The following is a 26,310-nucleotide window of genomic DNA, read 5'->3' on the forward strand; positions in this document are numbered from 1 at the left end:
TATGATTTACAGTTTTTATCATTCTATGTAATTCCCTGTTCTTAGATTTATATTTATATGTACCATAAATATCTATATATACTCATGTATACTTACATCTATGTACATACGGTATTACTCTATAAAGAGTTGTTAAGGCTGTTAACCGGCTTGAGTCAAGCACACAGACTTATTTATTGCCCATTTTATGAAAGAGATCAATGATGGCAGATGATACTTATGCACTCGCAATACTCTGTGATATTTCGCAATAAATTGTTAGTTGTCAAAATATTAGGATTGTACAGATTTTTTCCTAGTTAGTAAATGCGCTAGATGCACATTTATGTGAGAAACAGCATTCTCTGGCTCAAACTGCTTTTTTACGTAGCCCCAAGCTGCATCTGACGGTTTCATGACATTTACTGTCATTGTTTTGACCTTTGTTGCGTCAAAGACACGTCACTTTAAAAAAATTAATTGTGTAAATCTATGTAACCAATTCATTAAATGTTAAGACTCGCAATATACAGTACAATATACAAGTAGCAAAATCTAAACGATATTCCCTATCAATATCGATGTTTTAGATAGAGGAATATTATAAAATACTGGAATTCATTTATTTTACTGTGTTATTACTTTCAAATAGTTACACAGATTAATTCTTATTTTGTTAATGTGAAAGTAATGTCGACTTATTAAATATAGTAAAATGGGTTTGTGATTTTCCCTGTTTTGTATTTTCTGTTTATTGTGTACAATTAATACATATTTAATATTGATAATTATCATAAAATTATTAAAATATTATTCACATAGACTCATATTCTAATTTTATTTTAATAATAAAGGTGAAGAACTGATGCTAATAACGAATGTTTATGAATTTTGTATTATGATAAATTGAATTGCTAATATCGCCTCTAATTTCCCAAAAAAGAAAAACTTAATAATTCTATATTTACTGTCTACTTGAGATCAGTGAAAAATAATGATGTTTAAAAACTGTTCGTGAATAAATTATAAGTGGAAATATAAAAAGAAATATAGAAGAAAGTTATAACACGAGAATGTATTCAGTAAAAGTTGAAATGTATAAAAAAGATATTTGTCGTGGATGTCTGAGTACGAACAGACAGACGGCACTAATAAAAAGGCATGTGGACTTGTTTTTTAGCTTATTAGGTGACCAGCAACAATATTGCGTAAGTATTTGTGCTATAGATACCTTTAGTTTTTTTTTAATAGATGATAATGGAATGGTTTTTTTTAATGAATGATAATGGAATGGTAACCCCGCCTGCGCTAACGGTATACGCTAGCGGGGCGACAGTGAGGGATGATTGGTGAGGATGAAAAGACAGGTCAGTTAGCCCATCGTGATGAATACACTTGGAATGCAGCAAGATGGCTTCCAGGGGGGACCATGGGGAGGGCGTTCTGTTAGAGTATATTGTTAGCAATGGGTCTGAAAATCCTCATTACTAACAATCCCTTCCACCCCGATAATGGAATGGTAACACCACATGCACTAATAGTATATGCTGGTGGGGTACCAGTGAGAGATGAGATAGGTGAGAATGTAAAAGCGGGTCAGTTAGCCCATTGTGACGAATACACCTAGAATTCAGCTCAATGCTTTTCAAGAGGACCATGTGGAGATCGACCTGACAGGGTCGATTGCTAGCAATGTGATTGGTAGTCAACATTACGCATAACCCTTTTTCTCCAATAATATAGGTTTTTTTTTAATGGGTGATAATGGTATGGTAACCCCACCCACGCCAACGGTATACACCACACGGTAGCACCAGTGAAGGATGATAGGTGAGGATGACTACTGATAGTCTAAACTAGGCCTACCCTGCATCTTAGACACCAATGCCTTCAATTAGATACATAATTTCGTGCAGTTTTGCTATAATAAAATAGTACAAGATCAGTAAACAACTTTGAACATCTATCTTCCTAATGGTCCTCAAATATTGTGCCTAAACTGCGTCCACCATGTACTGTCTTATATAGGCATTCTGTCGTCTGTATCCAATAGCGAGGACGGGATACCTTAAATACTGTACGGAAAAACCATAAAAAAAAGAAAAAAAAACTTTGAACATCTACAATTATGAATGGATTTCAATTTTTTTAATTAATTCAAATTAATGGCTGAAATAATTATGATGACTCCCTATAAATAAAATAACCTGTACCACAACTTTATTTCAGGATGCAAAAGTGTATCTATGTTGGGAATGCAGGGCTCTGCTGAAACGGACTCGCAAATTTCAAGACAGTATCCAGCATGCACAGTTTATACTGCAGCAGTCACTTTTTGCACTGGTAAGATCTATAAAAAACAAAAAGACAAAAATAAAACCATGGTTGGTTGTGTGGTCCCGGCATAGAATAGGCCACCCTTTTCTTTCCCATGGGTATCGTAAGAGGCGACTAAGAGAATGTAATGGCCGATGGATGGGCAGCAGCGACTCTCTTAAAATGTCATCAAAGCATAACATTTACCAACCCACCTGCCAAGCACGACAACTGTTTTTTTTTTTATTGGGTGAAAATGGTATGGTAACCCCGCCTGCGCTAACGGGATACGCTGGCGGAGCACCAGTGAAGGGTGATAGATGAGAATGAAAACAGGCCAGTTAGCCCATCGTGATGAATTCATCAGGAATTAACCATGATAGTTTCCAGGGGGAACCTCGATGTCGACCTGGTTGGGTATATTGCTAGCAACGGGATTCTCAGTCTCCATTACTAACAATCCCTTTCCCCCCAGCATGACAACTATTAGTAAAACCCCCCCTTATGGGGACTTACAGGGATCCTATAATAGTAAGAATTAATATCAGATCTAAAATATTATTAATCTTGATGTAACATTTTCGCAGGAGAACATGCCTCTAACAGGTCTATCGAATTTGTCAACAATTCAAAAAGATTTCTACGATGCTGTAATAGAGGATGAACAACCAAAAACAATACAGGAAAGTTTACAAGATGATGTCATAGACAATTTAATAAAACAAGAGGTGGACGACATAGACGACGCATATGATGATTTCAAAACTGAAGATCCACCGGGAGTCATAGACAATATCGGTGTACCCGAGATAAAAAGTGAGAACATAAAGAAACACTCTATAAAAAGGTACGAGAGCAAAGCGCATGTGATCAAAAGTGATATAGATTTAAGCGATTCAAAAAAGTACTGGGTGAGAGTGTACTTGAGCGAGAAAGAGATAGAGGAGTTGTTAGAAAGGGACAATGTTAATAGCAGTTACAAAAAGAGGCCGTACAAGTGTGAGGAGTGTAACAAGGCTTACAAGAGGGAGGTAGATTATAAAAGGCACGTCACTTTTTCTCACCGTGATGTGAGTATCTTATGCATATTATGAGAATATACTTAATTTATTCTGTTAAATTGTCCACTAGACATAAGCTGTTAGGGTTGCCAACATTTTTCCTTTGATTATAATATTTTTTTGCTTGGGTACCTCTGTCCCATTCATGTTTCAAACGTGAAGCAGTTGTGTTTGCATGGCTGTGTTTCGGTTTGATGGGTGGGATATGCCAGTGAATTTACTGGGTACAGAGGAATAACACCTGAGTCCTCAGGAATGGCAACGCATGGGGGGTATCATGGGCGAAACAGTATACTCTGTTATGTACATGGTACTGCTTATGTCTATAGGCGACGGTTACCACTTTCCATTAAGTGGGCCGTCAGCTTGTTTGCCATTCTAAGTTGTATAAAAAAAAAAAAAAATTATATATCTAATTCTATATTAAACATTCCAGCAATCTGGCCCCCTCAAGTGTACAATGTGTAAAATAAGGTTCACCTCATGGCAAGCGCTGGAGCATCATTGGCGACGGCACAACATCCACTACCGCTGTCTGCTGTGCGGCTGGTTGTCCCGCCGGCCCACAGCGCTCACAGCTCACAATAGGCGGGTGCACTCACTGGTGTACGTGTGCAACACATGCGACGCGAGGTGTCGGTGAGTCGCTCAAATAAATAAATCAGCATAATAATAATATGTCTTTATTATAGATTACAAAGATCCATTTTTGTTAGTAACAATTGACTTAAACTATGTTAGTAGAAAAAAAAATACAAAAATCATTTTATGGCCCCTATAATAATTTTGACCCACAATGACAGGATCGGGCTATCGTATTTATTACACAATGCTCACAGAATGCTGTTACTGCTGTCACGCAGTCGGTATAAAAGAGATGCGATCCGTTTGCGTCTGATGGCATAGAAGTCATCTGTCCATGCCGCTGCAAACATTGTGGATGCACTACAAAAACTTAGCAACCGTAACAATAATACCCTGAAAACATTATTGTATTGAACACGCAGTAAACCGTGGTAAGTTACTGCTGTGTACTGTGAGGTTAGGTGTTCGTGTCACTCACAAAGGAAATATCCACTCATTGTGAGTCGCTCAAACTAAATGTAAAAATAACACTGACTCACACTGTGTACTCTGTGTGTGGGGTCTTCACCACTCACAATAGGCGAGCCCACTCACTGGTGTACGTGTGCAACACATGTCGGTGAGTCGTTCGATTGAACGTATGTTACCATCGGTGAGCGTGACGTAATGTAGATAGATAGATAGATAATTTATTTGCATTACTTACAGCACACGAACAACAATAGACATAAATGCACAGTGAAAAAAGTTAAAAAAAAATGTACAAAAAATTTCACCTTCACAATAAGAAAGTGGGTGAGTCGCCTAAACAAATCTTAGATTAGCACTAATTATTAAGCATGCGTAATATTGGATACCGATCTGATATCTATATATTGGGTTTCTCTGGATCTTGATAGCTAATATATATATATATATATATATATATATATATATATATATATATATATATATATATATATAATAACTTTATTGTAGCTAAAAATCGGGTACACAATTTATTACACAGTGATTACTACACTAGGCTCGCAGGCCTGTATCGTAGTAGCCAGTGAGTGGCTAATTTAGTTCATATTTATTGCCATTTACAGTCCGGTTCTTGTACAATTTTATCATTTAGTTACTCGTAAATTAGAATACGTTTGGAATGAAATAAAAAAATAAAATACATAACTAAACAAGAAAAAAAAAAAGTCGAAATTAATGCAAAATATTTGAGGTTCCATAAGGCACTTATTTCTAATACTATTACATATATTTATTATAGAAAAGAGAGGTGTGTATGTGTGTGTGTGTGTGTGTGTGTGTGTGTGTGTTTGTGAAAACAGAATATCTATTTTCAAATATGTTTAAAGTCAAGTCTTTTAAAAGAGCAACACGCAAGTTTCTTGCTCGTTCTTCTTGTGATGAGACAGCTTTCCGAACGAGCGGTAAATTAAAAAAAATGTAATGACTATTCAAAAGTGCTTCAATGTAAGTTTATTTGAATAAATGATTTTCTATTTCTATTCTATTCTATTCTAAGTGTAGAACTGACAGTTTATTCTATAGTAAACGTCAAAACAAAAGAGAAGGCGGTGAATTTTTACATTACAAACAATCGATTGAATGGTTTCGCAGATCGGCGTAAACGAAAATCGTGACACGGGATTTGTTTTATAATTTGCAGGACGCTGCGCGAGTTCAGCAACCACTACAAGGAAGCACACGAACGCATCATATGCGACCACTGCGGGAAGAGCTTCGTTAAAAAACGGACCCTGGAAAAGCATATAAAGTGAGTCCTAATAATTAGTGCATAATATAGTATATATCATATATGTGTAAGTATATTTGTTATTTATATATATTTATTCGTTCATATATGTAATTTTAGTATGTATGTATATCAATAATTACTAGTACCGCATTCGAGTATTCTGACACTTCCCTACGGTTGACTGGGAGAGAATGCTTCTAGCATTAAGTCCGCCATGTACACATATTTGTACTAATGAATAAATAAATAAATTAGTGCCACACACTCATTATTTCAGCCGTTAACTGTCTACTGGTAAACATAAGCCTTGGGGGGAATGGGATTGTTAGGAATGGAGACTGAGAATCCCATTGTTAGCAATATACGTTTTCCAAAACCTTGTACAATATGAATAAAACGACATTACACCAACCCCAAATAATTCGGATAAAGGCAGGAAGGTGACAGTATTCTATACATATTCTGTTCACCTCACCAGACGCAACCATCTGCCGGCCACGTGTCACACATGCGGCCGGACGTACGCCCACTACCACGTGCTCGAGAACCACTACAGGATGCACCATCCCGAGCTGATCCGAGGCGACACCCGTACCGAGCTCGCGTACTGCGTGGAGTGCGACAAACAGTTTCCCACAGTTTACAAGTACAGGAGACACCTCGCTACTGCCGCCAAGCACACACCGCCTAAACCGGTCAGGTAAGCGTCCTTTGTTTACTAGCTTTTACCGGCGATTTCGTCCACGTGACAGGGGATAAATGTAGCCTATATCTTTCTCGATCCCATATAGTACGTATATAGTGAATTTCATAGTGTTTGGTTAAGTCGTTAACGCGCTATTGGTTAACAAACAAACTCACTGTCACATTTATAATACCAGTAAGGATTTTTACAACTTTCAACGACAACACAACAAATCCTCAAGTGTTGCAGGTGTTAATAGGCGACGGTATCTTCCCATCAGGTGGAACGTCTGCTCGTTTGCATCCCTCACAAGCGGTATCGAACCCTTGAGTCTTGGGAGAGATTTTGCCTCACTCTGCGCGTTCTACCGCCTGTACAATGGATTGTGCTCAGAGGAATTGTTCAATATGATGCCCACAGCCAATTTCTACCATCGTACGGCTCGCCATCGACAGGGAGTTCATCCTCATGTCCTACAGCCTCAATGGTCGCGTACTGCGCGGTTTCAGAGATGTTTCCTCCCACGAACACTCAGGTTGTGGAGTGAGTTCCCTTCCGAGGTTTTCCCAAGAGACTACAGCATGGGGTTCTTCAAAAGGGGGGTAAAGAGGTTTCTTCAGGGTCGGCAACGCATGTGTATGTGCATGGGCAACCTCTGGTATTACAGGTGTTCATAGGCTACGGTAACCACTTACCATCAGGTGGGCCGTATGCTTGTTTGCCACCTCAATAGTATAAAAAAAATCCCTAACGATAAAAAAATTATATATAAAAAAAAATAACTGCAAAAAAAAGAACAGGTATATTTTTCCGTGTAAAACAATTTGTATTTGTTTTTCACGTGGAAAAATATGTCTACGTTTTTTTTTTAATTTTAGCAAAGGGCTTGTGTTCCCATTATGCTACTAACAGGAAACGAGATGGACCCAAAAGAGGGTCAGACTTGTGCAGCAGTGGACTAACAGGGGGGGGGACTAATCTTGGGAAGGGGGGAGGCTCTAAACTTGTCCGTTTTCCTTATCTACGCCCATATTCTATGTATGTTTATTTAAGTCTAAATTATATAAAAAGCTTTTAAAACTACATCAACTTCTGAAACTGGGCGCCTGATTGCCGTCCCAAATCTCTGTTTGGCTTAATTCACCACTGGGCCTATATTATAGTAAAATGGACTCTCATTCTTATGCTATTTGTTACAGGATCCCATGTCCGGAGTGCGGCAAAGTTTTCGCGCGCAAAATTCGCATGACCAACCATTATAAGGCGGTGCATATGAATGACACGAAGCACAGATGCGACATTTGCAATAAAGTAAGTGGTCCCTGTGGTCCCGGTATAGAATGGGCAATCCCTTCGTTTCCTGTGGGTAACATAATAGTCGAGAGATGGGTAGCAGGGTCCCTCTTAAAACATCTCCAAAGCCTAACTGCTGTTGCCAACCCGGTTGCCAAGCGTGGCAACTAGAAAGAAAGAAAGAAACTTTATTTTACAGAAATATATGACAACACCCACACAGGGGTTAAAAAAAATTCATATATTAAGAATTATAATAAACAAACAACACACAAAATATTATATATATATATATATATATATATATATATATATATATATATATATATATATATATATATATATATATATATATATATATATATATATATAACATACATACATACATATATATCAGTCACGCCTGTCTCCCATTGGCTAGACAGAAACAATGGACTGATATACAATGGATGAATAACAGTTCCATCCAAAATGAGTGTATGTGTGCGTGTGTCGCAATACCTGCAAAATGAGGTCCGTTAGCTCAGGTTCAGCATTATGCTGTAGTGTCAGGGATACTACAGCGCTGATTTTCAGCACGAGCCTCGCCAACCCGCGGGGTCCTAATAATAACAATAATGTTTGGATCACTTGACCAACACAGTGGTCTGCTTAAAGTGTATTGTGTAAAAATTAAAAATAAAATTAATAATAACTATTGGCAAAACTCCAATAATGGGCGAGATAAGTCCAGCAGTGGACAATTAACGGTTGATATGATGATATATAGGAAAAAAAGGGGATCTGACTGACTGACTGACTGACCAACCAACACACAGCCAATACCACCTACTAAATCTAGAACCTGGCAATTTTACAAATAGATTCATTATATATAGCGTAGGAGAGGGAGACTTTGTACAAAAGTCGATTGCTTGGCTACCTCTGTCCTATTCGTGTTTCAATCGTGAAGCAGTTGTGTTTGCATGGCTGTTTCGGTTTGAAGGGTGGGATATGGTGTGAATTTACTGGGTACAGAGGGATAACATCTGAATCCTCAGGAATGGCAGCGCATGGGGGTATCATGGGCGAAACAGTATACTCTGTTACGTCCATGGTATTGCTCATGTCTATAGGCGACGGTTACCACTTTCCATCAGGTGGGCCGTCAGCTTGTTTGTCATTCTAAGTTGTATAAAAAAAAAAGTAGAAAAATAAGACAGAAATTTTGGAAATTTAAGCCCTATATGTGTGTAATATTTACAAAATGTACCGCGTATAAAGGAATAAATTATAAAGTGATATTTCTGTGTTGCCAGACATTCTGTTCAGCGTATTCGGCGCGAACACACCGCCAGTACGTACACGAGAAGATACCCATGCCCAAGAATAAGATGTGCGACATATGTGGCAGGGGCTTCAGCGTAAGTTACTTGTTAAACTTCTGTGTAAACTGAAATGGCAATTAAGCTGACGACCTACATGATATAGTTTTTCTTTTTAATGAAAATGGAATGGTAACCCAACCTGCGATATTGATATTCGGTAGTAAGAAGTGATAGGTGAGAATGAAAGCAGGTCAGTTGGCTCATCGTGATGAATATACCTGGAATTCAGCGGGGGGCAAGGGATCGTTAGTAATGGAGACTGAGAATCCCATTGCTAGCAATATACCCAACCAGGTCGACCTCGCGGTTACCCCTGGAAACTATCATGACTAATTCCAGATGAATTCATCATGATGGGCTAACTGGCCTGTTTTCATTCTCATCTATCACCGTTCAATGGTGCTCCGCCAGCGTATCCCATTAGCGCAGGCAGAGTTACCGTTACCATACCATTTTCACCTGGAATTCAGAAAGATGGTTTCCAGGGGAAACCACGTGGAAGTCGACTTGACAGGGTATATTGCTAGCAATGGGACTGGTAGTCCTTATGACTAACAATCCTCCCCCCCCCCCACTCCTCAAATGGAGTATATTAGGAGGCAGTTAAACCCCAATACTAACAATCCCTTCCCTCCTCCCATGATGTAGGGATATTTCTCGAGGGAGGGAGGAGGGATGTTTGCGTATATTTAAAAGCTCAGCTCGCATTCTGAGGTGTCCACCAGGAAATTCTGGTGTGGGCACTGCCATTTAAACTGACTTTTGTACAAAGTCTCTTATCTACTATAAGGAAGTAGGCAATAGAAAAAAAAAAAACAGTTTCTAATTTCTCTCTTATGTAAACCAGACAGGGCAGATTAAATGCTTAATATTCATTTTCATTTGAGAGTTTCCTCTTGTCGGTGCAACTAATTCATGCAGCTTCCTCCAGCCAGCTCTATCCCAGGCCATATCCTTAATATATGATATAATAAATAAAAAATAAAGATAAAATTGTATTATATATTTAATAGTAGCAGTAGGTATGTAAGAAAACCCATTGCAAATTATTTATTCGGGTATTTATGTTTAGTTTGTGTTTGCACACTTATTTATTATCTAGAGGGAGACTTTGTACAAAAGTCGATTGCTTGGCTACCTCTGTCCTATTCGTGTTTCAACCGTGAACCAGTTGTGTTTGCATGGCTGTGTTTCGGTTTGAAGGGTGGGATATGGCTTGAATTTACTGGGTACAGAGGAATAACACCCGAGCCCTCAGGAATGGCAACCCCCATGCGTATACTCTGTTATGTTCATGCTACTGCTCATGTCTATAGTTTCCTGATGGAAAGTGGTAACCACTTTCCATCAGGTGGGTCGTCAGCTTGTTTGCCATTCTAAGTTGTATAAAAAAATCTAGACTGTAATTAATTAAATTTTCGTTAACTATATGTGGTAGCTTTTAATTAGCTTATTGTTGTCATGTATTTTTATTTATTATAGTTGTAAACTTCCCTCAAAAATAATAAGTAAAATAAATCTGCCCATAGACAAATCGCATCCTTACAAACCACCGGCGCACGCACACAGGGGAACGGCCGTACAAGTGCGCACACTGTCCCGCTACGTTCGCGCAACGGACGGCAATGAAGACCCACGAGAAGACGCAACACAAAAATCTAGTCTATACTGTACCACAGTGATTTTAGTTCTATAAGTTTATTGAAAAAAAAAAAACTTGTCTATGCCTGACAGATAACACCGTTTTGAGTGTTGGCGGGAAACAAAGTTTTTAAAGTAGGTGTTTTTATATTATTGCAAGTATTAAAAAAAAAGTTATGAAGATTTTTTTTTAATTGTGCACTTAAGAATAAAGACCAAAATTGATTTATTTTTCATGAATTCATTAATTACTATTTTTTTATTTATTTTTAAATGTTGCAACATTTTAATAGTCCATTGTATGTTACAATATTAACATTAATTTACAGAAATTTATGAAAGGAAAGAAATAAACATTAAAACTTCATATTTAGTTTTATTTCATTAAAAATAATTATAATACATAATGTAATATTCAGCCTTATAAATATATGTTTTTTTTTATATTCTACATAATTATCATTTATATACTGAAGTAATGTACTACAGATTGATTGTGATGTACAAACATACAATTTGTATGTAAATAAAAATAATAAAATTTCTATACAACAAAACTAAAACCTAAGCACGAGTAACACTGGTGTCATTCCAATATCTATACATTGGATTCCTAGTTATTGTTGGTGGGAAAAATGCTCATCGCCCATTTTAATACTGCCCATACTGGTTAAAAATCTATATTAATTTCAATCGGCATCTACATTTCGATATATATTGTATTAGTTTTTTATCCGCGACTTAGTCTGGGATAAAAAGTAGCCTACATGATTCTCTATCCCACATAGTATGTGTACACCAAATTTCATAGATATTGGCCAAGCTATTAACCCTTAAAAGCCTGATTTTTAAATCAAATTAAAAAATATATAAGTGTACCCTTTACCGTGTTTACTAATGGGGAAAAATAGTAAAAAAAAATAAAAACGATATATTTTTATATATTTATTTTGAAAAAACATGGTATCATTTTTGATACTGTAGGCATTACGGTAATCGAAACATTTAAATTTATTTAACAATGAAACAATGCAAACCCTGGTATCAGATTTGAAACTTCAGGTATTTAAGGGTTAAGCCACTATGAGGTAAGAAATAAATTATTTAATATATCCGTTATTGGCCCAATATATAGATATTGTAACTATATATTTCCCATATCTACTAAAACCATAAAGTGATGTTGAAAATCTATTCAAAATGTAGGCATTAGCAGATATATATATTTTATTAATAAATTGCTGATTTAAATCTAGACAAATGGATATATTATAGAAATTCTTCACTGATATTAGATCTTACAATATGAGATAGCCACATAATTTAAGATTGCCAAATGTAAGGTAAGGTAATCATCTATTTTATTGGTAAAATAAATCAAGGTGATATAATTCATGTTCAAAATTAAAGGAAAAATGGTTAAAGAAATAAATTTGACAGCTATGTTTTTTTTTCTGCAATAGACATTAAAAAGGTATCCAGACACGATCAACTTAAAGTCAACTTGGACTTTTATATAATTTTTAGGCATTCAATGTTATGATGGAAATTTCCACCATTATGCAAAGAAGGGTTAACGCCAACTTTACATTTGGGAATCATATGTTTACAAAAATAAGGTAAGTGCTTTTTATTTATTTCCTCAAGCAGTAGGAAATGACTTCTTACATCTTGATAAATCATAAATAATTATAAAGAAAATATGAGATTTTTACAATTAGACAAATAGCAACCGATTTCAGGAAGATGTCACCTAATTCATGATTAATAGTGGAATGAAGTTGGATAAAATAAATTACTCAGAATGGAAGTACATTGATATAGTTCTAATTTCGGGACAGCAGTATCATATAGGGTGATTTTGCAATCTTTAGTATCCCTTTAAACTATTCATAAAAATTTGTTGTCTTCTGTCTCTTTCTATTTTGTTCATAAAGACAAGGCAAGTCGTATTTTTTTTTCTTAGTCTACAAGTTTTTGTCTATGGCATTAGTAAAAACCTAAGAACAAGGAATTACATAGAAGGAATGATAAAATAAAAACTGTAAATCATATATAATTAGTAAAAAGAGGATGAAAGATACACCATCGTTTGTTATTTCTCTCAATTCACAGCAGGCTAGTGTGTAGAAAATGTTTGATATGTCAATTATTTGTCAATGACAAATTTTACATTACTAGATTATATATTCGACACAGTTTATGTAGAAAGTGTGCAAGCAGGTTGTATCTAAATTTGGTAGGTTTATACGGTTGTATAACCCTACCAAATTCAGATACAACCTAATTATGGTCTATAAAAAAAAATGTACTTATAATTTCTAATTTTTGGCAATGTACTGCAACCTCTATTATTACAAAATACAAAGGACAAATTTTCTTTGTGTTCCAATAATCTCACATATAAGCAAGTGCTGTAATGATGAAATAAGACATTTTTTACTGCTTTAGGGGAAATATTTATAGATACTATACTGTACTACATCAGGCTACACTTGCCATTGTGTGACGAAAACTGTTACATTGGTTAATAAAGAAATATGAATACATTAAATACTGATTATGCAATGCATAATGGCGAAACAAAGCAGTCATTTAAAATTAATATACATATTCAACTGGTATGGGCTAGAGAAACCCAATATATAGATATCAGAGCGGTACTTAAATTACCCAGGCCTACTAAGATGGTGTTTCCAGCTGTCAAGTTTATATATTATGGAAAGTTCTAAATTTTTTGTGTTTTTTTTTTCTACCCATGTCTTTGGAAAGTTTTCAGTTATTCTAGATTTCTCAAAAAGGATACTAACAATTTAGATTTCACCCTATATGTATAATAGTACATATTTGATAGTATAATAAGTATGGATTACTTTTTATGGACCACCATTTTTTGAAATCTGATAAATATACATAATGCCACTATTTTTTATTAATTATAAAACTATACTGAACTGCTTAAATACCATATTAGAGCCTCATATAAAATATTTATACTATAATTTTTACAATATTAACAATCAAGGGTCACTGCACTTCAGTGTTGCCATATTGGATATTTTTTTGTTCTGGTTATTGTGGATGTCATGAATATTAATGCCAAATTTTAAGGCATTAATTTTTTTTTATTTTATTATTAGGCTGTAAACACATTAGTCTGTACTGGTATGTAACAAACAAAAGTCCACATATGTAAATCCTGCTTTATAAACCCTAATAAAAAAACTACATAGTTTATTCTTAAATATTTTTAAATGAATATCAAACTGCAATATTGCCTTAATAATTAACAGATCATAATTATTATCACTCATTAGTATAAACAAATGTATAAATAGAAAATGACTAGAAATGTAAATAACCATTTAAAAATATATATATATGGGTTCAATTTTTTAAATCATATTACTTATTTATTAAAATGAATGGACCATCTGATCACAGTAAAACAATACAAAACAGTAGCTAAATATCCCAAAAATATGAGACAGATTGCTACAACAATAAGAGTCAGATAAATAAAATCTTATTACAAAATATGTAATACCTAAAGTATTTGCGACCAAGCCAAATTAAAAATTAAAACAAAAACAAATATAGATATTATTTTGTAGACAGTATACTTAAACCTTTAAACAAATCCATGTTGTCCACTCCTAGTTTTAAAATTGATTGCAAAACTTTCATTATATGTAGTAATGCATCAATTAACTTGTAAAAAAAAAAACAGGTACTCTGTATGTCTATGAACCGACCAGCATTAATTTATAAGTTATTGTAATGATTATTTACATTTTTAGATTGTAAAAATAATTTTAACAAAGTCTTTTATTAGTAAGATACTGGGGGCACCTGAGGCATCATATTGGAGTATACACACTGGTTTTCTAATGGCTTCATTTGCTGCATCTGTGGATGAGGCATAATATTTGGTACTGGCTGGACTGGCGGAGGATTCTGTTCGGGAGGTTTTTTATTCTTCTTCTCACACTTTTTAAACTTAATACCGAGTTTATTCAATAAAATTAATCTTAAAGACTCTTTACCACCTCTATAATTTAACTCGTGCTTTGCAGCCGCTAAAATTTTTCCTAAAGTCGGCACCTCTTTTCTTATTGAGTAACTATTCACAATACCTCTCAATGCACATAACTGGAAGTAATCAAGTTGGACTTTAGTTTTTCTAATACGTTTTTTCTTGGGACCAGTCATTTTTGTTTGTGTCGCCTCAGCGCGTAGTCCGTCTCGTTTTATACGCTTTATAGTACTCTCCGAGAGGCCAGTCGCTGCGCAAGCTCTTTTCACTACATTCTCAACGGGAAACGCGTATCCCCTATTCTGTTTTTCGCTTTCGAAAAACTTTATAACCTTAAAAATTATTTCCCGCGCTTGGCCGTCTATGGCTTCCTTCTTTTTTTTCTCCAACTTAGGTTTTTTATCATTACCAGGCAAAGGCGGTGGCTCTGAAGGAGGAGTTGCGTTCACTGTTGTATTTGTGTTCGTCACTAAATTGTGTTGTGTTGTATTGTGTTGTGGCTGTTGTTGTTGTGGTTGGGATAGCGGTTGTGGTTGCTGCTGTGGATGTTGCATAGGAACTAGTAGATTTAAAACTGGCACTTCTACTTCCACAGCATGAAGTTGTTGGTGATTAATGGGAACTCCATGGCTCGTCATTACGCCGTTTTTTTACACTATGAACCGATAGTGGTTACGTGACACTTGTCCCTTTCATTTAAAACACAGTTTTTCTTTTCGTTTCTTCATATAATTAAGCGAAATAAATAAAAAATAGAAGTAAAAATATACGTTTTAAACAATGATCAACAGATCAGTCGCCATTTGTCGAGCAGACGCTACAATCGTGACCACAGATTACATATTAGAATTTTTGACAGTAATAATACAGATGAAAAAATAGTTGGTGTATAATGAGAAAAGAGAGAATCCCTAAATACTCATATAATTAGACTAAGATTTCAAAAGGTAAAATGTTATTTTTCCAAAATTATCAGTATTTAAACTATTATATTCTCTAACCATAAAATGTTTTAGATCAATTTAAGAATTACTACAAAAGACATAGATAGACAATATAAAATATCAATGGCAATATATTGCTGTCACTTTGACAGCAGTCTAGCAGCTTTACCCTGATACCTACTAGGTACCTAGGTACGATTAATTTCATTTTATTGTCCAGGAGCTAACGCCACGTCTTTGCATAGCATTATTTTCATCATAAAATACGTACATGTTACTTCTTTTTTTCAATTAAAATGTTTTGTAATAACTTAGAGGATTTGAAAATATGTCGTGGGTGTTTGTGTACTACTAGAACATTGGCACCAATAGACAAATACTATGATTTATTAAAAAAAAATCTAGGTCCTAATTTAAAACGCGGTTACAGACTTGAAAATAAGGTAAGATTTTAACTATTTTACTTATTATTAATATTAAACATACAGAAGCTTAACTAATGCTTCTAATTTACTTTCCATTTGCATATTTTATTTAAGTTTTTTTTTGCTAATTCTCATTTCATTAAACCATTACAGTAATTTAGTTTTTTTTTTTTTCAATAATATAGATACATTAAACAATAAATCTGTTTTTTTTTTATAGTACAATTAAATCTCTTTCGGAGTGCATTTTGTGAATATGTAGTATTTATCAGTAAAATTAGTCATTTATTTTTAGAATCTCCTTATTTGTTGGGAATGTCGGATGGCGTTAAAAAATTTTGAAAAATTATTGTTTAAAGTGAAAAAAGCGCAAGATTTTTTTATCAGTAATAGGAAAAGGATGAAGGAAATTATAGAAGAAAACGAGGTAATAAACCTATTTTTTTTTCATTATCCCTACTATGTTTCTAAACAAGCATACGGCTAGCCAAATAAATTGCTACCATAGCTAATCGACATAAACAAGAAGTGGCATAGAGCATTCACATATTGAAACTTCTACTTTTTGTGGTTGAAGATGGAACATTCACCTAAGTCAATAGTATACAATAGCTCAGTATCAGATGAAGAGATGTTGAGAGTTGGCTTATTGTGTCGAATTACTAAGAAATCTTCACAATGGTTTTAAGGAGTATACTAATGCTGTCGATAGAGGATTAAGAGTATTTAAGAGAAGGGCCAGGTAGGCTGCACTAACCCCCCCCCCCCACTCCTACTCCCTAAAATTGTCTCCTGCCTACTCCAAGATTTCACAAGAACGTATTTGAGGCTTCACAAGAACGTATTTGAGAGTATATATACATTCTTAAAGTGCCAACTACATCCTGGTTAATAATCTTAAATATGCCAAAAAAGATAGGGGTAGGAATACAGCATGGAAATCTCACTAATATACTTCCATAATAATATTCTCCCTTGATACTTCCGCTAGGAACTCTTCCCTAAAAATAATGACTTCACTCTTCTAAGGAGAATAATTAAGTGATTACTTAATTTCCTTTCGAAAGCTACCTATAATAATAATAATTATTATTATTATTTCAGAATATAAATTTATCAACTTTGAGCGCAAAAAGAATATTTGATTTTAATTATTGTTACACATTTGAACCTGACATTATTAAGTTAGAAAAAACTGAAAGTGATTCAAAAACATTCGAAAATGATTTTAGAAATATAGAAATACATGTTGAATGCAAAGAGGAAGTCGAGAAATTTGAAAATGACCAGGATATTGTTTCGAATGAAACGAATTGCGAATTATCACAATATAATAGAGATATTGACAGTTTCAGTGATTGTGACAACGTTATAGCTGAAAATATTGATAATGATAATAATATAAATCTTACTGTAAATGAAAATTTAGAAACTACAATAATTAAAGAGAAAAATGACGATTTAAAAATAAGTGAAAGTGAACAGACTTTAAAAGTGTCACAAAGAGATAATACCAAAACGAAAAAGAAAAAAATACGACAACCAAAATCTGAACCGCAAAAGTTTAAAGTCACTTTACTAACAATTGATAATCTTAATGCTGATAAAACAAAGTATTACAATAGACTTCCTATGGATAATGATGAAATTGAATTTAATTTGAAAGAAGAAGAAAGTAAAAATTACACCAAAATGAAATTCAAATGTGGCAAGTGTCTATCTGGTTTCAAAGAAGAAAGTCAATTTTGGCAGCACAAGAAAGAATATCACTCTGTAAGTTTTAATTTTTTTTATACTTAGAATGACAAATAAAGTTATGCTCGACTTGAAGCAGTAACCGACGTTTACAAACATTTTTTTTTATACTATTTAGAATGGCAAACAAGCTGACGACCCACCTGATGGTAAGTGGTAACCGTCGCCTATAGAACATGAACGTCGCTGTAAGTACTGTACCGTTGCCTCTTTTGAGGGCTATGGTCTTATGCCTCTTTCATGCATATATACTTATGTACATGTATCTCTCACGCCTGTCTCCCATTGATTGATGAATGTGGAGAAAGCGAAAGAGGTCTGTTTCAATTTTCTTGACTCGAAAAGTAACAGAAAGAATAATAAAATAGTTAATAATTTTAGAGCTTACTTGAAAAAGATGTTTTCATTAAATAAAATTATGCAAAGGGTACGAATTTACGGGTATATTGTCAAAAAGGATGCTGATACATTATCAGAAGTGAGCAAGATATCGGCCATAGTAATTGATGGTCGAAATCGAACATTTTACCCAATTCTTTTAACTGAATATTTTATAACTTAATGAACCGTGATTACGACATTGTTCTCGTGTCCGGGATGAAAATAGTTCACGTCCTTCTCTAATTTAACCCTTCTTTGCATGTTTTTTTTTATTGGGTAAATAAATCAAGGTGATATAATTCATCTTCAACATTAAAGGAAAAATGGTTGAAAAAATTAAATTTGACAGTTATGTTTTTTTTCTGCAATGGGCATTAAAAATGTATTCAGACACGATAAACTAAAACTGAACTTGGTCTTTTATAAGTTTTTTAGGCATTCAATGTTATGAGGAAAATTTCCAGCAATAAGCAAATAAGGTTTCAATAACGCTATAGCATGATTCATGGTTGGTTGCGTCGTTGATGCACACAAGAGGTGACGAACAAACTAACACACTTTCACATTTGTAATGTTCGTAGAGGAACGCAGATACTTATTTTATTTAAACCACAATGAATTAAAAGTAGGCAGGGAGCTGAACTTGCTTTTGTCATATCTACTCAACATGGTAACAGGTTTTCTTCTTCCATGCTCTCTTGGTTCGAAAATTTAAAAGTATTTTAAATAAAAGAACACAGAAATAGATAGTACATATTTGTAGATATTAGTAAAGCCATAAATTCATTTACTGTGACGGGATAAAAAATACGAGTAATATATACCTCTTGGTATAACACAACGCCATCTAGTAACAAACTGAGTAGAGTTTGTAATGTACGTACTAGATAATTTATTTGCCTAATGGTTGACTGGTAGAGAACACCGTCCGGTGTTAAGTCCGCCAAATGTATGTACATATATATATATATATATATATATATATATATAAAACTCTACTCAGTTTGTTACTAGATGGCGTTTTGTTACACCCAGAGGAATATATTACTTGTATTTTTGTATCCCATCACAGTAAATTAATATATATATATATATATATACATAAACCTAATAAATAATGATATATATCACACAGAAAATTTGAATTATTTTTCTGTGTGATATAAGGTAATAATTTATAATATTTCAGGCAAAAATGCGCTTCGAATGTGACATGTGCGGTATAAGGACGCATAGAAAGACGGAAATGGCGGCCCATTGCAGGGAGCACTACACTAAACTGATCTGCTTGCTCTGTAACTACTCCTGTTGTAGGATGTGGCAGCTTGATGAACACTTGTTGAGCGTTCATCACAAGATAATTGAATGCCAGATCTGCGGTGCGAAGTTCTCGTAAGTTTATTTATACAGATAAACCGGTGTAGGAGTATTTATTGGGGGGTCGGGGTTTTTTTTTTGTTATTGGATGAAAATGGAATGGTAACCCCGCCTGCGCTAACGGGATACGTTGGCGGAGCACCAGTAAAAGGTGATCGAAGTAAAAGGTGTTAGGATTGGGGTTTAACGGCCTCCTAATATACTCATTTTGAGGAGTGGGGGGGGGAGCATTGTTAGTCATAAGGACTACCAGTCCCATTGCTAGCAATACACCCTGTCTTGTCGATCTCCACGTGGTTTCCCCTGGAAACCATCATGCTGAATTCCAGGTGAAAATGGTATGGTAACGGTAACTCTGCCTGCACTAATGGGATACGCTGGCGGAGCACCAGTGAAGGGTGATAGATGAGAATGAAAACAGGCCAGTTAGCCCATCATGATGAATTTATTTGGAATTAATCATGATAGTTTCTAGGGGGTACTGCGAGGAGGTTGACCTGGTTGGGTATATTGCTAGCAATGGGATTCTTAGTCTCCATTACTAACAATCCCTTTCCCCCCTGGGGGGTCGGGTTGGACGTGCCCACATCGGGAAATATTTAGTGCTCTCCTCAGAATAAAGTGTGGAGCTGTCAGCTACGTGCAAAGATATTTTTAAGGATGATCACTGACCCATATCTGAGAGTGTGGCTGTGGCATAGCATAGGCGACATTTTTTTTTATACAACTTAGGATGGCAAACTAGCTGACGGCCTACCTGATAGAAAGTGGTAACCGTCGCCTAAAGACATAACAGAGTGTACTGTTTCGCCCGTGATACCTCCCACGCGTTACCATTCCTGAGAACTCAGGTGTTATTCCTCTGTACCCTGTAAATTCACGCCATATCCCACCCTTCAAACCGAAACACAGCCATGCAAACACAACTGCTTTATGGTTGAAACACCAGTGGGACAGAGGTACACAAGCAAACGACTTTTGTACAGTCTTCCTCGTGGATGTCGTAATAGGCGATTAAGGGAGGGTGAAGGATGGGCGACGGTTACCACTTTCCATCAGGTGGGCTGTCAGCTTGTTTGCCATTCTAAGTTGCATAAAAAAAACGTAATATAATAGTTAAATATAATGTAGACACTAAATACAGTTTAATATTTGCATACCTCTACATGTAACATCTTATTTTAGCAAGCAAATAAATATGATTTGATTTGTAAAAGAATTGAGTACCATCTCCTTTTTTGAAGCCAGTTAAAAACTAAAATCCTTTGTGTATCTAGTTCAATAATGAAGTCCGATAGTCATAAACATTTGTTTTCAAAACCGTATTTGACTCGGACTCATTTTGTAATTCCAGAAAAACCCTGGACTACGCCAAACATCATAAAAACTTCCATAAGCAGTTCGTGTGCGAACACTGTGGGAAAAGATTCTCCAAGAAGTACATAATAGAAAACCACATGCAGTAAGTTATTTTACATACATACATACAATATCTGTCACGCCTGTCTCCCATTAGGGTAGGCAGAAACAATGGAACGCCAAATGCTAAGTTATTTTACTGATATGATAGTAGCTGGAAGATTATTTGCCGGCTATTATTAGAAATAATAGTACATTACTGCAGCGGCCAGCAACTGAGGCATTGATGGACGAACGTGCAAATGTGGGCCGAGGCGTAGCCGAGGCACACTTACGTGAGTTCATCAATGCTTAGTTGTGGCCAAGGCTTGTATAGTACTTTTCTCAAACAATGCGCGGAAATCAAAAACACAATTTTACTTTTTAAGTTCAATGACGAATAACGAACAATAATATTTTTTCACGCACCATAATGTTCCTTTGTTTTTTTTTTTCAATAAACAGCTTTCTATTTGCAAACCAGTTCGAAATTTAAATAAAACCTTGTATTAGTTATTTCCTTGCTAGCCACGTTTCGAAGTAAAAGGTCACTTCATTTTTAAATTACAGGACAGATATGAGTTTATATAGTAATATATCTGGCCGCAAAACACGACAGATATGGATTTTCATACAACTTTTGCCGGCCGCTGCCCGCATGTATCTGGCCAGTACGGCAATTTTGATTTATCTCGAAGAAGATTGTCAAAATAATGCTCACATTTCCAAGCATGTTTGAGAAAAATAATATACTAATATTTATTTATTAAATTATAACTACATCAACAATCGACAACAATAGGTCGATCTCCTGGATGGTTCTTTCTAGAAATCATTGTGGTCGATTCTACATGATCACTATGGGCCAACTGACCTGTTTATCATCCTCAGCTATCACTCTTCTCTAACCAGCTCTTGACAGCGCAGGCATGGTTACTGTTCTATTTTCATACATTGAAAAAAATAGGAAAAAATTGGCTATATTTATCACAATTTATGCCAGCAAATATATGGGAAATAGCATTTTTATACCATAAAGGTGGTAAACGAACATACAGCCCCATTGTTGGTAAACTGTCACTGTAGCTTATGGATACCTGCAAAACTAGGGGTGTCACGTGCGCGTTGCCGACCCTGAAGAAATCTTACCCTTTTGAAAAACCCCATTCTATAGTCTCAAGGGAAAACCTCGGCATTCCATATATAGCATATATAGCATTCCATTCCATAGCCTGATCGTTCGCGGGATAAAATCCTTTGAAGCCACACTGTACGCGACCATTTAGGTTCAAGCGTGTAAGGATGAATTCCCTATCAATGGCGAGTGATGCCATGATCAAAGGTCAGCCACCTTTGATCATGGCAGCCATCTTTGACCAAGCATCATTTCAAACAATTACTCAGAACACAATCCGTTATACAAGCGGTAGAAAACACAAAGGGAGGTATTTTCGCCTTAGACTTTAGCTAGTAATGAAACATGACTTTTAGGAGACGCCATGCCCAATACAAATGTACAATATGCGGTATACAATTCAAGACGTATGTCAGCCATCGGTGGCATATGAAAATACAGCACGTGAAGAACCCATCAGAGGAGACCTTCTGCGTGGAATGCAATATACAGTTCGACAATGTCATAAAATACAAAAATCACTTCCAAGTCTTCGTGAAACATCGACCGCCAGTGAAGAAGAGGTGAGAATACTTATTTTACCAGAGGGAGACCTTGTACAAAAGTCGATTGCTTGGCTATCTCTGTCCCATTCGTGTTTCAACCGTGAAGCAGCTGTGTTTACATGGCTGTGTTTCGGTTTGAAGGATGGGATATGGCGTGAATTTACAGGGTACGGAGGAATAACACCTGGGTCCTCGGGAATGGCAACGCATGAGGGTATCGTGGGCGAAACAGTATACTTTGTTATGTCCATGGTACTGCTCATGTCTGTAGGCGTCTGTTACCACCTTCCATCAGGTGAGCCGCAGCTTGTTTGTCATTCTAAGTTGTATATAAAAAAAATGAGATACGGTGACGCGAGCACGAGCCTGTGTTTTATTACTGTTAGCTAACGCTCTATTGTTAGGTGGAAGGGTTTGTTAGTAATGGGGTCTAATGAACCTATTGCTAGCAATACACTATCAGGTCGACCTCTACGTGGTTCCCCATGGAAAACCATCGTGAAAAATTCTTGTTGAATTCGTCACAATGGGCTTAACTGACCCGCTTCATCCTCATCTATCATCCTTCACTGGTGCCCCGCGCGGGCGGGGCTACCATTCCATTATCACCCATTAAAAAAAAAACGCTCTATTGTTTGCTTTGCGTTCCAGTTTCCCGTGTCCAGAGTGCGGCAAGGTATACAATAAGCATATCACTATGAAGTACCATTACAACTATGAACACTTGAAGAGGACCCAGTTTATATGCACCAAATGCGATCGGGTATGTATTTAAATAAATAATAAATAAATAAATAACTTTATTGCCATTCTTTACAAACATACAGTTATATATAATAGTACGCCACCTAACCTTTGTTTTTCTTTTATTTCTCAAAGTTCTCTGCCCAAAGGTTGTCTGGAAGAGATTGCTTAGCGATAAGGCCGCCTTTTGTATTATTTCTTATTACAGTTAAATGTATTTACTATTTTATAAATGGTGCAATAAAGTGTAAATAAAGAAATTAATAAATGTACATATATTTATTAATAAATACATTGTGCAGTGTTCGTATGCCTGGCAATAGGTACAAACTCGGCTTTTGCTGGACTGAGGTGCGTTCAGCGCTGATTTTCAGTTTGCACCTACACGGGGCACCGTTTCATGTTAAAATAGTAATATATATATATATATGTATATGTATATATATATATATATATATATATATATATATATATATATATATATATATATATATATATATATATATATATATATATATAGATAGATAGATATAGATGTTACTCAAAAACTCATATAAATAGATATAAAAATAATGAATGAATAATGAATTTAGTTTTATTATGGGTGATGTGTTCCCAAAGAGTGTTGACGTCAGGCAGGCGACCGGTCGTAAAACTATAAGCCAAATCTTTTAGTAATATGGATAAAAACATATTACGCCGACACCAAATAATAATTGAGATAAGGTTAGGAAGATGATATGGGCGATAGTGACATCATAACCCCGCCTGCGCTATAGGTATACGCTGGCGAGGCACTAGTAAAAAGTGGTAGGTGAGGATAAAAGCAGGTTAGTTAGCTCATCTTGATGAATAGCCACGATAGAGGCCTTTGTGTATAACAAAGAGGGTCTAGAAACTCTTGAAGATAGAAAATATGTGTGTAATTTATTGTTTAAATGAGGCAATAGATTTCGAGTTAAAAAAAAGTATTAGGTAATTTTTTTATTGTTTGTAGTATTTCCTGAACGGGTTCCGTCTACGGTTGCACACGGCCACCGTACACGATAAAATATCGCGGCCAAAGAATAAAATGTGCACTCTATGCGGACGGGGATTTAGTGTAAGTAAATTAAATACAATTCACTCTTCATTTGTGCTAATTTAGCACTTTTAAAGTGTTATTTTAACACTTTGAAGTTTCTAAATACCCTAATCGTACCAAAGTCTTAAGTAAGATTCTTTATAAGAGAAAACAAAGGGAGGGGGGTTTCTGACCATAACTGTCCTGATGTCCCTAGGCAAGTATTTAATGGCGCCCTTTGAAAATCGAAAAATTAAAGTCATCAATGACTCTCTGTAAATTCAAATTTCGAATTTGATATGTTCCATTTTTTATATATATTTTCTGTGCACGATAAAGGCAAAGGCACTAATATGTAGTAATCTAAAGCCAATAAATAATAAGGGATATAATGGGCGTTACAGCATATACTGTAATATATGGAGTTATTCATGTTTATAAGTGACTATTATACATCTATCAGGCGGGGCAGCAGCTTGTTTGCCATTTTGATTTTTTTTTATAAGGAGCAAACGAGCAAGCAGCTCATCTAACTATAAATGATTATCGCGGCCCATAGACACCTGCAACATTAGATGGATTGCAGGTCTATTGCCAACCTTTTGGAAAGAAATATGCATTCCAGACAAATTATCTTTTTGAAGACTAGGCAGCATGGTCTCCGACCTTAGCCTGTTCCAAACGGAACAAACGTACTAAAAAAAAAAAAAAAGAAAGAAATATGCTCTTTTTTTAAAACTTCAATATCGTGTCAGTTTGGAAATACTGCTGTTGATAGTTGGTGCTGTAGTTTGGTAAAAAGTGGGGAGTTGCATAAAAACTACGTATTTAAATTACTGTTCCAGACAAATCGTATTTTGGAGAATCATATACGTACACACACAGGCGAACGTCCGTTTCTATGTGCACAATGCCCAGCAGCGTTCGCACAGAAAACGGCACTGGTCACACATACGCGGGCTATACATAAAGAAGAGCGGGCAAATTGAAATCTAACACTATTATAATTGTCGTGAATAATAAATAAGTTGATGTAACGCATTTGTTTTTTTTTTTATACCACTGAGGTGGCAAACAAGCATACGGCCCACGTGATGGTAAGCGGTTACCGCAGCCTATGAACGCCTGCAATACTAGAGATATAACGTGTGCGTTGCTGACCCTGAAGAAACCTCTTTATTCCCCTTTTGAAGAACCCCATGCTGTAGTCTCTTGGGAAAACCTCGGCAGGCAGCTCATTCCATAACCTGAGTGTTCGTGGGAGAAAACGATCGACCATTTAGACTGTAGGGTATGAGGGTGAACTCCCTGTCGAGAGCGAGCCGTATGATGATAGAAAGTGGCCGTAGGCATCATATTGAACAATTCCTCTGAGCACAATCCATTGTACAGGCGGTAGAACACGCAGAGTGAGGCAAAATCTCTCCTAAGACTTAAGGGTTCGATACCGCTTGCAAGCCTGTGATCATCGACAATTCTCATAGCTCGTCGTTGCACTGAGTCGAAGGGTTCAAGCTGGTATCTAGGTGCTCCCGCCCATAAGTGATAGCAATACTCCATATGGGATCGGATTTGCGAAATTATGTAAAAGCTTTAATTTTTTTTTACCTTTTTGATGAATAAAAATGATATAGTTTTCTTTTAATGGACGACAATGGAATGGCATCTTCGTCTATGCTAACAGTAAACGCTGGTGAGATACCAGTGACGGGTGATAGGTGATGATAAAAAAGCAGGTCAACTCATCGTAATAAATAAGCCTGGAATTTAGCACGATAACTTCCAAGGGGTCACGTGGAGGTCGATTTGGTTAGGTATATT

At 35.7% G+C, this 26,310-nt stretch overlaps 3 protein-coding genes across 3 annotated transcripts; 2 read left to right on the forward strand and 1 right to left on the reverse strand.

Annotated features, from left to right (window-relative positions):
• The first annotated feature begins 683 nt into the window (after positions 1-683).
• Positions 684-11,052, forward strand: LOC113513950 (zinc finger protein 93-like). Its single transcript, XM_052892303.1, has 9 exons — positions 684-1,187; positions 2,209-2,322; positions 2,883-3,365; positions 3,793-3,995; positions 5,611-5,718; positions 6,179-6,400; positions 7,585-7,696; positions 8,977-9,081; positions 10,575-11,052. Exons 1-9 carry the CDS (start codon positions 1,053-1,055, stop codon positions 10,725-10,727), a joined length of 1,635 nt encoding a protein of 544 aa, XP_052748263.1. The 5' UTR covers positions 684-1,052; the 3' UTR covers positions 10,728-11,052.
• LOC113509188 (uncharacterized) lies at positions 11,043-15,546 on the reverse strand. The gene has a single exon (XM_026892503.3). It carries the CDS (start codon positions 15,358-15,360, stop codon positions 14,518-14,520), a length of 843 nt encoding a protein of 280 aa, XP_026748304.2. The 5' UTR covers positions 15,361-15,546; the 3' UTR covers positions 11,043-14,517.
• Positions 15,547-15,637: 91 nt separating this feature from the next.
• LOC113514730 (PR domain zinc finger protein 5-like) lies at positions 15,638-25,617 on the forward strand. Its single transcript, XM_052892291.1, has 9 exons — positions 15,638-16,109; positions 16,387-16,518; positions 17,196-17,864; positions 19,417-19,619; positions 20,959-21,066; positions 22,494-22,700; positions 23,334-23,445; positions 24,424-24,528; positions 25,335-25,617. Exons 1-9 carry the CDS (start codon positions 15,963-15,965, stop codon positions 25,476-25,478), a joined length of 1,827 nt encoding a protein of 608 aa, XP_052748251.1. The 5' UTR covers positions 15,638-15,962; the 3' UTR covers positions 25,479-25,617.
• Positions 25,618-26,310: the final 693 nt, after the last annotated feature.

The sequence above is a fragment of the Galleria mellonella genome, unplaced genomic scaffold (assembly GCF_026898425.1).
Source record: "Galleria mellonella isolate WM207_F2 unplaced genomic scaffold, CSIRO_AGI_GalMel_v1 utg150, whole genome shotgun sequence".
Classification (NCBI taxonomy): Eukaryota; Metazoa; Arthropoda; class Insecta; order Lepidoptera; family Pyralidae; genus Galleria; species Galleria mellonella.

What these genes read in the sequence shown, in the direction of transcription:
- LOC113513950 (XM_052892303.1), top strand. Translation starts at nt 1,053, where the DNA reads ATGTATTCAGTAAAAGTTGAAATGTATAAAAAAGATATTTGTCGTGGA. An exon ending in TCACTTTTTCTCACCGTGAT is followed by an intron (nt 3,366 to 3,792) that starts GTGAGTATCTTA and finishes TAAACATTCCAG; the next exon opens with CAATCTGGCCCCCTCAAGTG. An exon ending in TATGTGGCAGGGGCTTCAGC is followed by an intron (nt 9,082 to 10,574) that starts GTAAGTTACTTG and finishes ATCTGCCCATAG; the next exon opens with ACAAATCGCATCCTTACAAA.
- LOC113514730 (XM_052892291.1), top strand. Translation starts at nt 15,963, where the DNA reads ATGTTTTGTAATAACTTAGAGGATTTGAAAATATGTCGTGGGTGTTTG. An exon ending in ATCTGCGGTGCGAAGTTCTC is followed by an intron (nt 19,620 to 20,958) that starts GTAAGTTTATTT and finishes TTGTAATTCCAG; the next exon opens with AAAAACCCTGGACTACGCCA. An exon ending in TATGCACCAAATGCGATCGG is followed by an intron (nt 23,446 to 24,423) that starts GTATGTATTTAA and finishes TATTGTTTGTAG; the next exon opens with TATTTCCTGAACGGGTTCCG.
- LOC113509188 (XM_026892503.3), bottom strand. Translation starts at nt 15,360, where the DNA reads ATGACGAGCCATGGAGTTCCCATTAATCACCAACAACTTCATGCTGTG.